Genomic DNA, 17,520 nt, shown 5'->3' with positions numbered 1-17,520 from the left:
GCAGGAACTGAAATTTCTGAAGTATGAGGAGAATGAACAGGAATATCTGATGCAGATGATGCTAGCACCACCTTTTGGACACTGGGATGAGCTGAAATAAAAAAACGTAGCAAAGTATCAATAACACAGCAGGATAATCTGACTGTGGTGATGTAATGGTGACATGTATGTGTATTTATGTAAAATTTAGTTTAAGTAAAACAATTGAAAGGTTTTTATTTTATTTATTTATTATTTTTGTGTGTGTGTGGTACGCGGGCCTCTCACCGCTGCGGCCTCTCCAGTTGCGGAGCACAGGCTCCGGATGCGCAGGCCCAGCAGCCATGGCTCATGGGCCCAGCCGCTCCGCGGCACGCGGGATCCTCCCAGATCAGGGCACGAACCTGTGTCCCCTGCAATGGCAGGCGGACTCTCAACCACTGCGCCACCAGGGAAGCCCGGTTTTTATTTTTTAATACTGAAATGGCAATGGCATTTCCTGAATTATCTATATGTTTTTGGTTGCCATAATGGCAATTAAACACACAGTCTCACCACATTCTAGGGCAGCAATAACTCAAAAGTAACTAATGCTGATATCAAGGGAAAATAAAATAAAAAGTACATCAACCATGAGAAAACCAGGAGTGTTATTTTATTCTGTCAAGATGTTTTTGCTTTAATTGTAAAGCCATCTTATTTGTAATTTTCTGTTCTTTTTCACTTCCCTTTACAACATGAGCATTTGTCCCTTTTAATAAACATCACTGTGAATACCTATGTAATAATCTATGTATATAATCTCTAACTTTTAGTTACCTCTTTTCCTACAGCTGGATACTTAGACTACTCCTGAACTTTTACTTTAAAAAAGAGCTTTCATATACGGTCAACTAACATTTGACAAGAATATACAATGGAGAAAAGATAGTCTTTTCAATAAATGGTGCTAAGATAATTGAACATTCACACATGAAACAGTAAATTTGGACCCGTGTCTTACACCACTCGCAAAAAACTAACTCAAAATGGATTAAAGACTTAAATGTAAGACCCGAAACCATGAAACTCCTAGAGGAAAACAGGAATAAAGCTCCTTGACCTGAGTCATGGTGTTGAGTCTTTGAATACGCAACAAAATCAAAACTGAACAAGTGGGACTACATCAAACTAAAAAGCTGCTACACAGCAAAAGAAGCCAACAACACAACAAAGTGAAAAGACAACCTACACAGAATGGGAAAAAAAATATGTGTAAACCGTTTATCTGATAAGGGGTTAGTATTGAAATGTATACATATAATTCAGACATAAAAAATGAGAAAATCCTATCATTTTAGACACCATGGATGGACCTTGAAGGCATTATGCTAAGTAAAGTAAGTCAGACAGAGAAAGACAAATACGTATGATCTCATATATGGTATCTAAAAAGAAAAAAAATTCATAGGAAAAGAGATCAATCAGACCTGTGGCTACCAGAGGTGAAGGGTGGGGGGAGAGGAAATTGGAGAAAGGTGGTCAAAAGGCACGAACTTTCAGTTACAAGATAAACAAGTACCAAGGATGTAATGAACAACATGAAGACTATAATTAACACTGCCGTATGATATATAGGATAGTTGTTGAGAGTAAATCCTATGAGTTCTCATCATAAGGAGAAATTTTTTTCCTTTTTTCTTTTTTTAATTTTATCTATATGAGAAGATGATCCATTTATGGTAATCACTTCCCAATACATGTAAATCAAACCATCATGCTGTACGCCTTAAACTTATACAGTGATGTATGTCAATTATTTCTCAATAAAACTGGGAAAAAACTGGGTGTAAAGAAGCATAGAACTTAACACAGGTGCAGCTATAGCCATCTGTCAAGGATATTTAAATTCCTATCACAACACTGCATCAGAGAACATAAAGAATAATATTAAGGTAATTCAACAAAAGTGCTTTTGCTCTTAGGCTTTGCCTACTTATCATCTTCTAAATGAGGTCTCTTGATATTCTTTTTAAAATTTCAATATCCTCTCAGCACACCTGATTTCCTCATGTACTCCACGGCCAACCTCAGTGGTACAGTCTCTCTTACACTTCTCTATTTTTCTTCCAATATAGCATGTATTTCACTTATTTATTACGTGTATTTACTGATGAATCCCTGACACCTAGAACTACACCTGGCACATAGTAGGTGCTCAATAAATATTTGTTGAATTAAAAAAAAAAAACAACAAAAACCAGAAAAGAACTTGCAAGAAGTATCTTTTTGTGTATTCTTTACAGTTCTGATTGCCACCTTAGTAGAAATTTCCCAAAACAGAATTACTAGGTTAAAAAATATGAAAAAATTTAATGTATCTACTACTGATTGCCAAATTGTTTTCCTTAAAAGTTGGAAATTTAGACTTTCAGCAGTGTGTGGAACTTATGAACATCCTGCATCCACACAAACAAAATTCTATCTCTATGGATAAACACACATCTTTCACCATTGCTTCATTTCATGTCTTTTTGGTTACCAGTGAGGATAAATATTCTTCACGTTTGGTAATCAAATATGGTATAATTTATAACTGTATGTGTTCTTTATCTACTTCCTTATCAGTTTGGATGAACACTTTATGCAAGAAAGATAAACCCCGTCACATTGCTGAAAACGATCTTTCTATTTTAGGATTTGTTTTCTTTTTATCATATAGATGTTAACAAAGTTCAGTTGAGCAAATCCATAAATCTGTCTTGGGGGACTGTTTTCTCACAACTTACTCTTGTCTTCTCCAAAGATTTGATATATATTTTCTCTATATTTTTTGTTTGTATGTTTTTGTCTTATTTTGAACAGTGGGAGACTGGTAATTATTTTTCTTTAGTTTTTATACAAGAGGTGGTTGAATTAATTATTAGATCTATCTAGACCCACTTTAGCATAAGGTATATTAAATGAGGCTTAAATAATTTTCTAAAAAATGTAGTCAATCTGTAAATTCAGCACAATATAAAAAAAAATCCCAACAGGTTTGTGTGTAACTTGACCAAATTATACATTCAAATTTTGATTTTAAAATTAACATAGGAAAGAAAAGGGCCAAGAACAGTCAAAACATTTTATTTTTGATAGAGGGTCATGCCCTATCAGATATTTAGCTGTATTACTCAGCTAATGATGAATGATTAACCTCGTGTATTACAGATCCAGACATTCAAACAGACCGCTAGAAGTGTGTAGGTGGCAGAGAAGCCTGACCTTGGCAGAGACTACATTATAGATCAATGAGGAGGAATTTACTGGTCAATAAATGATGCTGGGAAAAGTGGTGACCCATGGCAGCAGCGGGAAGATGATGGGACAGATTTTGACCTCACATGCACCTTAGGAAAATTAATTTTCAGTGGAATTAAGGACCTGCATATGAAAACTAAAATTGTAAAATATAGAAGAATATCTTTATGACTTCGGAGTAATAGAGGATTTCTAAAATAAATCACAAAAAGGAAAAGCTATTAATAGATCATTAATGTTTAAGAATTCTGAAAACAGTACCACAAATAAACATTTTAAAAGCCACAGATTAAGGGAGAAGGTATTTGCAATGCACATTCCAGACAAGGAATTAGTAACAAAAGTCGTTTTTTCAAACTCAAAAAACACATCAACCGGGCTTCCCTGGTGGCTTAGTGGTTGAGAAGCTGCCTGCCAATGCAGGGGACACGGGTTCGAGCCCTGGTCTGGGAAGATCCCACATGCCACGGAGTAACTAGGCCCGTGAGCCACAACTACTGAGCCTGCGCGTCTGGAGCCTGTGTCCTGCAACAAGAGAGGCAGTGACAGTGAAAGGCCCGAGCACCGCGATGAACAGTGGCCCCCGCCTGCCGCAACTAAAGAAAGCCCTTGCACAGAAACGAAGATCCATCCCTGGTGGCGCAGTGGTTGAGAGTCCGCCTGCCGATGCAGGGGACACAGGTTCGTGCCCTGGTCCAGGAAGATCCCACATGCCGCAGAGCGTCTGGGCCCGTGAGCCATGGCCACTGAGCCTGCGCGTCCGGAGCCTGTGCTCCAAAATGGGAGAGGCCACAACAGTGAGAGGCCCGCGTACCGCAAAAAAAAGAAGACCCAACACAGCCAAAAATAAATAAATAAATAAAAATCAGTTTCTTAAAAAAAAAAAATCAACCAACAATCCACAGAAGAGGAAATAAGAAAGACAATAAACATATTTTTAAAAGGCTCAAGCACACCGGTAATTGAGGAAATGCAAATTAAAATGAAGTGTCCTATCTCCACAGGTCACAGGTTCCAAATGTGATGTCTGGGGAGCTCTGGGCCCCTAGAGACCCTTCCAAGGGGTGTGGATGCCACAACTACAATCATCATCATAATAAGTTATTTGCCTCTGCCTGCTCATTCCTTCTCAAATGTAGAGTGGCATTTTACTCAAGGCTACATGACGTATGATATCACAATAGAGCGAATGAAGAAGCAGATACAAGAATCCAGGTGTCTTCTCTTATGGCAGAAATTTAAAGATTTTCAAAAATGTAATGTCATATCACTTTTCTAATTTTTTTTTGTTTTGGAAAATATTACTTTCTTATGTTAATATCTTATAAAATATATTTTATTAACAGAATGTTTTTTATTATTGTTATTTTAACAAGTTAACAAACAAATAACTTTTGAAATTTCTCGGTTTTACTTTCTAATTAGGTAAATATTGATAGACATAACTCACACAAACAAAAGGTCTTTGGGGGTAATCAATAATTTTAAAAAGCATACAGCGGTCCTGGGAACAAAATGTTGGAGCGCTGGACACAACGTAGAAAAATGAGAAGTCTCACATTCAGCTGGTGGAAGGGTAACCTGGAACAGCTAGTCTAGGCAGCAGCTAGCAAAGTAAAGTTGCCCGTATTCACCACGATCACCCCAGTGATTCACCACCACATACCCTAGAGAATAGCTCATACATCATGCTGCCCAATCCTCACTGTCACTTTTTGTGCTTTTAAAAAATTGAAAACAACCTAAATATTCATTCACTGTTTCATCAAATATCTATTAAGAACCTACAATGTGCAAGGCACTTGACTAGATGCTACATGTATGGGAATGTGTAAGACAAAGGTCTTGACCTCGCAGAGTTTGCATTCTGGTGGGGGTGAATGGATATACGTCACGAAGTAAAACCAATGGAAGAAGTTGGAGAGAAACAGGATGTATCTTGGAGAGAGACAGGATGTATGTGACATAGGGTGGTCAGGTCAGGAAAGGCCCATCTAAGAAGGGAATATTTAAGAAGAGAACTGAACAAAGTGAGTGTGTGAAACATGCAATATCTGAGGGAAGGACATTTGGGTAAGAAAGAGAGAAGAAACAGTAAGCACAAAGACCATAAATGGAAATGTTCTTGGCATGTTAGAAACAGCAAGAAGACCAGTGTGTTTGAGGCAGAATGAACAAAGGAAAAAGTGATAAGAAATGCGATTACAGAGACAGGTAGCAGACAGATCATACATGGTCTTCTGGACCATGGTAAGACTGTAGAACTCACCTATGTATGATGGAAGTGATTAAAAGATTGAAATCAAAGGAGTGACATCAAACCTGTTTCTAAAGCATCACTTAGCTGTTAATCAGAAGAATAGATTATCAAGGAGTGGTAAGATAAGAACAGAATCAGGACAGCGAGTTAGGAGAATGGTTCACTTCAAAATGTCCCCAGAAAACTATTTTCCAGTGTCCTCACCTTGCCTCTTCCCTTGCCTCCAGCAGCATCTGGTTCTACTCTGGTCCCAGGAAAGGCTAAAAGTCTCACCTCCCATGAGAGGGAATGCCTTGCACACACTGTGAAGTATGTCTTGTGTTTAGAGAAGATGTTATTTTCAAATGATTGAAAGCAGAATAAGAAATCACAACTGCATTGTGTTTTTAAATAAGTTTTTCTAATTCACACACAATACTCGTAATCATAAAATTTTGTTATGTATAAAAAATTTTGTAAAGAAATAAACTGTATCTTACCAGCAATTCTTGTCTGAGTAACAGAACAGGGTTCCTGGATGTGTTCCTTCAGCGCACCAGGCACTTCTCTGCATATCTAGAGCATCAGGCCAAACAGAAAGAGAAGGATAGTATATAAATAAAGACGATTATATATTCTGAAGAGGAAGCGTTCTTCTAAACGATAATGCCGCCGCTTTCCTCCCCCTCAGTGCCTAAGCTTCTGTGTCCACTTTCACTAACCACTATCCACTGCAGTCTTGCTTGACCCCCAGCTCCACTAGCATCAAGAATGTCATCCAGTCCTTAACTGCCTTGCCCCTTTGCAACATTTAATGCTGCCACTCCCTCTCCCTTGAATTTTGTTAGTATTCTACAATCTTGATTTTACTCCCACCTCTCTGACTGATCTTCTAAGTGTCCTTCCCCAGCTCATTTTCCTCTGCTCATCCACCAAATACCAACATTCTACAGGGTAGGTTTTTTGGTCTTCTAACCCTCGATACTGACCTCTCTCCCTGGGTCCTGGTTTCTAATGGTTTCACTTATCACGCTGAGTTTTAAGAGGCTGAAGACTCCCCAAAACGTATCTTCAGTCCAGCTTTCCCTGTCAACTGTACATTCAGATGTGTCCAAATATGGATTCATCATCTGCCTCCTTGACACTCTCTTCACAAAGTTGTCTAATGACTCTAACTATTTTTCCAGATCAGTTACCCTGATCTGGATGGTGGGCTTTGCTCAGAGGAGTTACTTGATGTCCTGATGTCCTAAGCATATCCATCCTTGGGTTCGCTCCATCCATCTCTGTGGTGCAGCTATAGTGATCTTTCAAAATGTAACTTGTTTAAAACCCATCAACAGTTTCCCGCTGTTTTCAAGGTGGTGAAATAGCCTCAAGACGGAACTCGAATTCCTTGTGATGCATGGTGAGGCCCCTAGGTCTCTGCAAGCATCTCTTGTCCTTCCAATTCATATTGACCTACTTCCAGGACCCAGACTCACTCTCTGTCCCCTCTAGACCCTTTCACTTACTGCTTCTTTTCCCTGCAATGCCTTTTCCTCCATTCTCCATCTGACCAATACTCATTCATCTTTTATCATCTTAGTTTGGATACGATCTCCACAAAATCTTCCACGGTTATCACCCAAAGCCAGGTAGGTGCCCTACCTTTATGTCCCCATGGATACCTCTTTGTTATAATTGTTTATCTACTTGTCTCACCCACGATAAGCTCTTTGGGTTAGAAGCATTTTCATGCTCTTTACTGTATTCCTAGCTCTTAAAATGGTGCCTGGCATAAAATGAGAGTCTGGTAAAAACCTATTAAGTGAATGAATAAAAGCATGAATGAATGAAATATCTCAGATTAGTATTTCTTAAAATGTGTTTGTTGAAATTCTCTACAGAGTAAGCATCACTTGGTCTTAGACATTCATAATTCACATAATTAGTATAAAATCTATGTGAAGTCCTGTGATAAAGGAAGGTTTGGCTCTATCTAACATTGTGCCCCCAAAGTGACCACCATACCCTATTCTACACAATACCCATTGACCTACTCTGTGTTAAATAAATACATGTGCTCTGATTGAATATGCACAAGCTGAGTCTGGCATGTTTGACACGGGGCCAACAAGTCTGGAAAGCAGCACAGGGAGAGAGAGTAGCAGATGAAGTCAGAGAGATAACAGGAAGCCAGAACATGATGAACCTAATAAGTCACAGTGAGGACTTTGGCCTTTACTCTGAATGTGATGGAATACCATTAGTGGGCTCTGTTCAGGGGAGTTACTTAAACTGAGTTATGTTTTAACAAATACTTTGGCTGCTTTCTTGAGAAGAGACTGACAAAGGCAAAAGGAGGAAACAGGAAGACTAGTGAAGTGGCCATTGTAGGAATCATACAACAAGAGATGACAGTGGCTTGAAACAACTAAGTGGCCACGGGGTAGTGAGAAATGGTCAACTTTATGAAATTTCGCAAACCTAAGAAAAGCTGAAAGAACTGCCCAGGGAACACCCATGTGCCACTCAATATGTACAACTGTTAAAATTTTGCTGTATTTGCCTTATCATGTATCTAGTCATCTAGCCATCCATTCAAATCGTCCATCAAAGAGACAGGTATTTTGAAGGAGAAGCTGATGATAGTGACTCCAAGGTTTACGTGTTTGTTTGTTTTTAATTGAGATACAATTCACATGTCATAAGACTGAGTCCAGGGTTTTTGGCATAAAACACAATAAGGATGTAATTACCAGTAACTGAGGTGGGAGAAGTATACTAAGGCACAGGAGGGAGGTGGTGATCAGGAGTTTGACTTTGTATGTTAGTCTGAGATACCTATTAGACACTGAAGTGGAGATGCTGAGCAGGCAGCTGTGATGAAGTCTAGAGTAATGAGAGAGTCCAGGCCAGAGATACAGATGTGTGAGTCATCAGTAAGAGTAACTCATCGAGACGGTAATTCTCAAGCAGAGAGGCTAGATCAATAAAGCACCTAAATCATTAGATATAGAATGAGTGCTATCATTTTAAAAGGATAGAGAGGGAGGAAAATGACTGATATGGGACCTATCCAAACAAAGAAACATATCCATTCAATGTTCCAGACAGACCTCAAACTCTGTTATGGTATGTACCCAAGCCAAAATATATAGAGATCTATTACTTTATCTACCTCTGTTTCAACTGCAAAAAAAGTAACAGTATGAGAGAAAGGACTTTATCTTAGTCATATTTGTAGCCACATACCATTATATCCCAAGTGGAACCTAGTAAATACATGCTGAATGAATAAAATCATTAAAAATAAATCTACGTATGTGAAAAGTCACATGCAACATCACAAAGTTATTTTAATGCTTTCATTTTCAGAGCATAATTATTAGCATTTTATTGCCTATTCTAATATATACTCATTATTTAATATAGTATACAATGTATAAATCTCCTAGGCCAAAAAAATTCCATGTAAAATAAGTATTCTTTGAGAACATATGCTTCCATCCATGACAGACGAAAAAAATATAATTATCAATATTAGTAAGCATTAATAAAATGTGCCCATATTTGGGTATACTTAAAAGTAAAACAGTTGCCTGATTCCACTTCTTTAACAACAAAATCAGTAAACATAAGAAAGGTGTCGCAGTAATTCGTAACACACACCTTATTCCATGTCGAATTTACAGTTCTTAAGCTTTCTGAAATTTTTTCTCTTTCATGTAAACTCAGACTTTTATCTGAAATCATTTCTAATTCAGTTCTATTCAACCATTGGAGTTTTTCAGCTTGATCATCCATCTCCTGGATTAAGTCCTAAAGGAGTCAGAAGAGAGGTATGGTTAAAAGGTTGTCATACCAGGAAAAGATCAAGAACTGTATTAGGAATCTCTTTGGGAAATACAGTAAGTTCCCTACATATGAACCTTCAAGTTGCGAACTTTCAAAGATGCAAACATGCGTGCCAGCCCCTGTATGCCAGCTGTTGTACTGTACTACTGTACTTTTCAAGGTACTGTACTATACAGATTAAAAATGTTTTATTTTTTGTGTTTGTTTTTTATGTACATATTATCTGTGTGAAAAGTACTATAAACCTATTACAGTACAGTATTATATAGCCAATTGTGTTAGTTGGGTACCTAGGCTAACTTTGTTGGACTTACAAACAAATTGGACTTACAAATGTGCTCTCAGAACAGAACTCCTTTGTATGTCAGCAACTTACTGTACTCCTATAAATGTGAACCTTTAATTTCTTAAATGGAAATAAACTTCTAAGAAGCCTGAACTTATCTTAACAAACTGTAACTAATTTGGGAATTCAGTGCGCATTGTGTGTACATGAACTACTACCCCTGACCCCCTGTCTCTTAACAGGGTCATATTATATCATCTCATACATTGACAACTTAACATTCTGTTCTTTGCTAATAAAATGATATCTATTCTAATGAAAGGCCAAAAAAACTCCAGAAACAACAGGAGCATTTTATGCATGCATCTCTACCTTATCTCTACCTACCCTAATATACTGTCCCATCCCCTGTGACTGCCCCCCAAATTGTTTACAAAAGACATATTCCAAGAAAACTATTGAAATTTTTAGATAAGACAGGAGCAAGTTTGTTAGATATTTGTCACATTTTGAAAAGAAAACTTAAAAATTGTTTGCCATCTATTTTTCATCAATATTAAAAGTTTCTTTCCCACAATACCTCAATCATACTCCTTTAGAAAAACTCTCTTATCAGATTAGTGGGTATCCTTTTAGGTATACTTTGTTGCACACAGATGTGTGCATCCACACTCACACAATTTCTTTTTGTTTAGTAAAAATGTGAGCACATTATGCTTATTGTTCTACTACAAGTACTTTAATTCTTTTTTTTTTTTTTTGCAGTACACGGGCCTCTCACTGTTGTGGCCTCTCCCATTGCAGAGCACAGGCTCCGGACGCGCAGGCCCAGCACCATGGCTCACGGGCCCAGCCGCTCCGCAGCATATGGGATCTTCCCGGACCGGGGCACGAACCCGTGTCCCCTGCATCGGCAGGCGGACTCTCAACCACTGTGCCACCAGGGAAGCCCAAGTACTTTAATTCTTAGCACAAAAAAGATATAAAAGTGTATGGATATTTGGGTATATTAACATATCTATATATCTTTATGTATTTTTATATGTTGCATACCTATACAACTATAAACAATTCTTGTCGGTTGCAGATCAACAAAGAAAATTTTATTAATACAACCGTGATGCTAAGTCCATAGTAAGCTGCAGTGAGTTACTCTCAACTCACTTTGAGTCTTCTTGTAGGACTCAGTTTTATAGATAATAATCAGTAATTATCTTCTAAGTTCAAAAGCAAAAAACTATATTTCACAGCATTATTATATGACATCTGTTTAAAATATTCCAAAAACCTTTGGTCCAATACTGAGACCACATGACATTACTTTTATGTGTGTGAAGCCTTACCACTGCAAGAATAAAATGACAGCTGCTCTTTAAAATTAAAATTAAAAAAAAAAGATATTCCTCTTTAAAGTTCACCACATTTACCACAAAGGACAAAGTTTCTTTCCCCTTTTCTTCTTCAGTCATGCAGTATCTTATTTGCAGTGAAAATATTCATGCATCAAAAAGCACTGGCAAATATAGAGACAAATAAACCACTTACTGTTAATTCTTGCAGGTTTTCTTCCAGCTCAGGGGTTGATCTTTTTTGCACAGCATTCTCGGCCTTTGTTAACCAACAGATAATCTCATCTAGTCTTTTTCTATAATCCATCACCTGCTTACTTTCTCCTTTTAACCTAAAAGATTATATTATTGAAAAATACTGAGAAAAAATATCCAATTAACTAGAACATTGTATATTTGCATTAGATATTCTGACTAAATATGTCACACACAAAAAATAATTATTTTAATATGTATTATTTTAATATGTATTCGTAAATGAGTGTTAATAGTAATACATACGTTCTGCAATACCAAAGATTATTTGCAAACATAAGAATAAGATTTCTTCCTTCATTAAATTAAAAAACATTAAAACTAAATAATGTTGTCTTCTCTCATAGTGAAAAACTATATAGAAATTTAATACAAAGGACTTACTTTAAGCTAGATACCACTGTACAACATAATGGAGGTTTTAAAAAGAAAACATGAAAAATGTCTTTATCTAAAATAATTAAAGAAAAATACATAATTCTTTATGAGTACTCCATGGAGATAGAAAAGTATCATTATATGACATATTATTCACATTAGGTTGCAACTATTACTCTACTTTATTCATAGGAAAGAAAGAACAAGAACAAGGCAAGATACTGAGAACGGGAAATTTTTACAAATATTAAGAAAGACAAGAAAAAACAGAAATTTGATTAGCTCATTAAAATAAGTATTATATTTGAATACAGCACCAGGTTATAAAAAAAAATCTAGAAAAAACAAAGTCAAAGTTTTAAAGGCTATAAGGAAACAAATAGTCATATGAATATAAAAAAAACTGCCTCAATTACATCTTTTTAATGTTATAAGAATAACATTTATAATTATATAAACCATCTGTCAAAAGATGAGAATATGACTAGAACTCATATGACAAAAAAGATTATGTATTTTTAAGAAAGAGTTTGAAAGCTATTTAGAGCTTGGTGGTGGTATCATTTTTATAGCTGCTGCTATTAGCTGCTGGTTTAAAAATAGAAAGCAATTTTTTAAATGAATTACATTATGTCATCCCTAATAAGAATTTACATTTTTTATGGCTATGACTTTTTCTTTTTACTCACAAATAAACTATTTCAATGTTTAAAAAACTGATAAGGGAAAACAAACTTATGGTTACCAAACGGGAATGGGGGGGGGTAGGAATAAATTAGGAGTTTGGGATTAACATATACACAATACTATATACAAAATAGATAACCAACAAGGACCTATTGTATAGCACAGGGAACTATGCTCAATATTTTGTAATAACCTATAAGGGAAAAGAATCTATCGATAAAAAAGTATATATATATATATATATAAACTGAATCACTTTGTGGCACACCTGAGACTCACAGAATACAACATTATAAATAAACTATTCTTCAATTTAAAAAAAAATTAATGACAATCACTACAAAATCACAAGTTTTCATTTTTAAGTATCCATCAGGAGAGAACACTGCTTCAAGACTTTAAAAAAATAAATAAGTAAAGCAATAGTACAAATTGTTTAGACTACCAGTACCAAAACAGGTAATTTACTCTCTGTATGGAAGAGTCTTTAAATAACAACTTTGGAAACGACTCAAATACTACTATAGACCTTGTGTTTCAAAAAAAAAAGTTGTAATTTAAATTTCCAATGTTTCATAATCATGCCTAATTTAGTATTTTGAAAATATATCTATGAAGAAAACTAACATTATCAAGTAATTTCAATAAGACATATTTGAGTCACAAAATTTTCATCTGCAAACTAGCTAAATATAATCTACATTTTAAATGTTATCACTAAGTAAAAACAAGTTATAAATTCATGTTCAAACAGTAGGTAACAATTGCTCATTAAGGAATAACACCATAAGTTGCTGAACTGTGTAAATATTTAATGACTGGCACTCAAAACAAAAATAAATTGAGCTGTGTGCTGTTTCTCAATGACTGATAACAGTACACATAATAAGCCCATAAAATTGCAAGGTGGCCCCAATTTGAGATAAATTACAACCCGAAGTAAAGTTAAACATGAATTTATGAAAACAAATATTGTTTTAGTTAAAATACAAGATGCTGGAGAAGAGATTCATTATTCTTTTCTCTTCCAAAAAAATGAGCAAAACATGTATTAGCTTCACCTTGTTGGTCCCAGGAGCAGTAATTACCACATTCCACAGAGAGCCGTTTGAAATTGATTAGGGGAATTTCTGCAGTTATTGTTAATACTATGCCAGCAGGTACATCTTTTTCCTTAAGACCTGAGAGATAGATCATTTTCAAGCTAGAAGGACTCTCCCTGCCGACTCACTACCATGGCACATAAATCCTATGGGACCTCAGCTTCCAATTCTGCCCCTGGTCCCCTGAAGCCTCCTCACCATCCAACCTTCACAGGTTTCTTACCTGGCCATACTATTTAATGCCTCCCACCTTGTCTGTTCTGTGCCTTTCCCCTACAAGACCATCCGTAAGGGGAATTTATGGAAATTTGCCGTAAATGCTTCAAAACCAGCTTCAGGATCCCTCCCCTGCGATGCCTCAATTCCACAATCCATCACCCCTGTGTCTGTTACAACACTCTATCTTCTTAATAATGTGTCATTTGATCACATCAGATCATTTTTTTCCTTTAAACATTTTCTTCATCTTAGTCTCTCTGAGTTCCTTAGTCGTTCGTGTTAACTACGAATAGTCAGAGAATAATACTTTTTACAAACACCGTCTCCTTTAGTCTTCATGACACTCCTCTAAGAAGTTATCCTACTTTTCATTCACAGGGGAGGAAACTTGGCCAGCGAACTCTGAGGTCTTCCCAGGTTTTACAGGCGTAGTATTTAAGAGCATAAGTTAGCACTGTCACTAATTTTCTGTGAGACCCTAGACAAGTTACTTAACCTCTCCTCTCTGAGCCTCAGTTTCCAAAGCTGTACAATGGGTCTAAATAGTCCCCTCAGAGAGTAGTTGTGACGATTAAATGAGGCCAAACCCTGTCTCTTCCACATGGCAACCTCTCAACCAAGACAATCAAACTATGATTTGACTCCTACCAAAACACACAAAATAACAGATGATGTTATTTTATAAAAAGCAGCCGTAAGCCAAATATTCAAAGTTCAATATTTTATGTCATACTATATACTTGATAAAGTATTAGATTAGCCTTTAACATAACAATAGCTTATCACTAAAATAATACATCATCTACAGAGTTAAAATTAGCAGGAAGAAAATTACCTGGGACTTTTTAACCCCAAACTATCATTAACCCGCTCCCCCCAAAAAAGGCCACTAATGAGATGAAATGTATTAAATAGGAATCATCCATTAAAACTTGATTGTCTCAAAACATAACTTCAAATAACTGTACAGTAATATATAAAATAATATGTGTAATGTTGAGTATTATATTCACTGGTAATCAAACGTGTTTGTAATCAGAAGACACCCTAATAAAATCTGGGGCATTGTAACATAATCTGACATAAAAATGCACAATACATTATATTTATTATGTCACATAAATGAGGAACTGTACTATGCACTCAGCACTGACATATAAGGATACAGGACACCCTCAGACACCAAGAACTACCGAGAGGGATTACTCATGAAGACCCCGAGGCCTAGTCAGGAAACAAGTGAGGGAGAGGCCTGACCCTGAATCCAGATCTTCAGACTGGGAGTCCAGAGTGTTCCTCCACCTACTTCAAGTTTCTGCCACATAGTCGCCATATCATAATAAACAGGAAAAAGAGAAATAAAGGTTTTTTTGACATGTATGATATCTGAGTAGAAAAGTAAGACTACAGACAGCCTAAAGACACAGAAAGAGACAATGTCCTAAAAATACAGAACATGGACATTGGAGATGTCTTAAATGTCAATAAAACTCCTATTGTATTAACATCAGACAATAAAAGAAGCTGGGACTCATTGAGTCGTATCTCAAAAGGCTCTGCCCAAATACCTTCACCCCGTGCCCGCCCTCGAATTATCAGGGCTAAATCACCTTGGCCGCCGATCCTTCACTTCTGCAGCGATCGCACCCCAGCGTTGGTTTAAACCTGCCAGCTTGTCCTTCAAGAAGCTTCCATCTGTCGGGGAGAGTTTCTGTATAATCCCATCCCCAGTTCTGTTTAGTGCTGCAAAACTGGGCTGGTGGCTGCCGATGCCCTCCTCGAGCTCCTGTGACAGAGAACAACTCAAGATTAACTCCACTTCTACACTAAACTGTTCTGAGGTAATGAATCCACTCAGGTACCATTGGTGTGGTGTCAATTTAAGTATTAGAGAAACAAAGCCCTGGAAGGATATTTTATGTATATGAAAAAGGCATTTTTAACACTTCAATTACATTTCATTGAACACATTAAATGAAATCTATTTTGAAATCTAACCCACTCTCATGAATGTCATCAGGCAAAATAGAGTGGAAGAGGACAGCCTAATAACATAAATCACTGCTGTTTACATTGACGCATAAGCATCAATCATGGTTGATTGAAGTGAACTGCCTATCTTCTAAACACGTGCTTGAAAGTGTCTCTTAAAAGAATTTTAAACCCTCTACCCCTATATACCATTACGTCCCACCATATATAAGCAACACTCAATGTGCATTTTACTGAGACATTGCTTCACTGGTCTGTAAATTTTTAAGCAACGGATTAAGAAAGGATATTTTAAAGTCAAATTTAAGCACTTCTCTATAACTCTAAAAATAAGAAAAAATGCATTAACATATTTATGAGAAAAATAAAAGCATTTTCTATCTCCTCAGAAGCCTTCTACATAAAATATATTTTAAAAATTTAATAAAAGAGAAAATATTTTCAACAATGGTAAATTGAAATGTTGCTTGCTTTCAACCATTATTTTTAACGACCCATTATTATCAGCAGAACTGACTTAGCTATTGTGTTATATTTTCCCAAGACGGAATTAGACTTACATGAGCAGCTGTCCTGATATAGCTCAAGAATAATTTACTTTTATCACAATGATCAATGATACAAAGAAACATAAGATGCCTAAGTGTTTAAGTATAGAAAATAGAGGTGAGGTATGCAGATTATCGTTCTGGCCTTAATGTAGTCTTGAGTACAAAATTTTACAAGTGTTGTTCTAAACATAAAATTTTAACACTAAAATTGTTTTTCACATATTCCACTAAAGAGTATTTTTTTAATTTAAATTTCTTTAAAATCCTAAATAAAAATTGAAATAACCATTTTCTCTTAGACCTTTAAAACTGGAAACTAGAACTGGAACAAAAATTACAGATTGTCTATATACTCCTGAAAAATTAATATAGTGAGCCCCTACTTTCGAAATCTGTCTTAAATGGCGCATACTAAATAAATATACCACCTTTTTTTAGCAGATCCTCATCCTCTGACAGAAAGCACTCACCTGCTGATGTATCCTGGCTTTCTCTAAGTCCAGGCCACCATCTGGAGCAAAAGTATCAGCCAGCAACTCTTCAGCTTCCGTTATCCACTGTGTGAGGTCATTGAGGTCACAGTGGAACTGTCTCCATTCTTCCACAGCCCTATCGAAATAACTAGAGGACAACAAACAAAATAAAATAGGTTTCCCAACTTTCCAAGACCGTCTAGAAGCAATTTTCTAAAATGAAAATTCAAACCTCATTTAAACTGAAAGCCTCAAAATGAGTGAATTCACAGCTCACTGCTCTTTAAGACCAGTTTCCGTAGTGGATTACAGTTAATGATTCCTCTTAGAGAAACATGCATCATACCAAGAGCAAAGCAATCTGCATACACCACCCCGCCCCCCATATTCATGCACACATACACACACACTAGGCAGCGTTTTAACTGAAAAGACAGCCTTCTCTGGCTTGGAAAATCAAGATAGATTAGCTGCAGGCATGTTAACCCACCCAACTTTAAACACTTAACATTTCCAACACCATGAAGTGTAAAATATGATTAATTACTCTACTCCCTTAGGAAAAAAATAGTGTGTTTTTACTTCCAGAACACTTAGTTCCCAGCTAGAACAAAACCCAAAAGGCCAAAACACTTCAAAATTTCCTTGCAGTATACTGTTGGTGGGAATGTAAATTGATACAGCCACTATGGAGAACAGTATGGAGGGTCCTTAAAAAACGAAAAGTAGGGCTTCCCTGGTGGCGCAGTGGTTGAGAGTCCGCCTGCCGATGCAGGGGACACGGGTTCGAGCCCCGGTCCGGGAAAATCCCACATGCCCTGGAGCAGCTGGGCCCGCGAGCCATGGCTGCTGGGCCTGCGCATCCGGAGCCTGTGCTCCGCAATGGG

General features: G+C 36.7%; 1 protein-coding gene across 1 annotated transcript in view; it reads right to left on the bottom strand.

The window, feature by feature from the left end:
* The window catches only part of UTRN (utrophin), a 503,258-nt gene that overhangs the window by 267,229 nt on the left and 218,509 nt on the right, over positions 1-17,520 (bottom strand). The window contains 6 exon segments of the mRNA XM_007450323.1: positions 1-91; positions 6,001-6,076; positions 9,155-9,304; positions 11,172-11,307; positions 15,228-15,403; positions 16,631-16,781. Of these exon segments, the coding sequence (XP_007450385.1) occupies positions 1-91; positions 6,001-6,076; positions 9,155-9,304; positions 11,172-11,307; positions 15,228-15,403; positions 16,631-16,781 (780 nt within the window).

This window comes from Lipotes vexillifer, unplaced genomic scaffold (genome assembly GCF_000442215.2).
Source record: "Lipotes vexillifer unplaced genomic scaffold, Lipotes_vexillifer_v1.1 scaffold112, whole genome shotgun sequence".
In the NCBI taxonomy this organism is placed as follows: Eukaryota; Metazoa; Chordata; class Mammalia; order Artiodactyla; family Lipotidae; genus Lipotes; species Lipotes vexillifer.
This window is presented reverse-complemented; position numbering and strand designations above follow the sequence as displayed.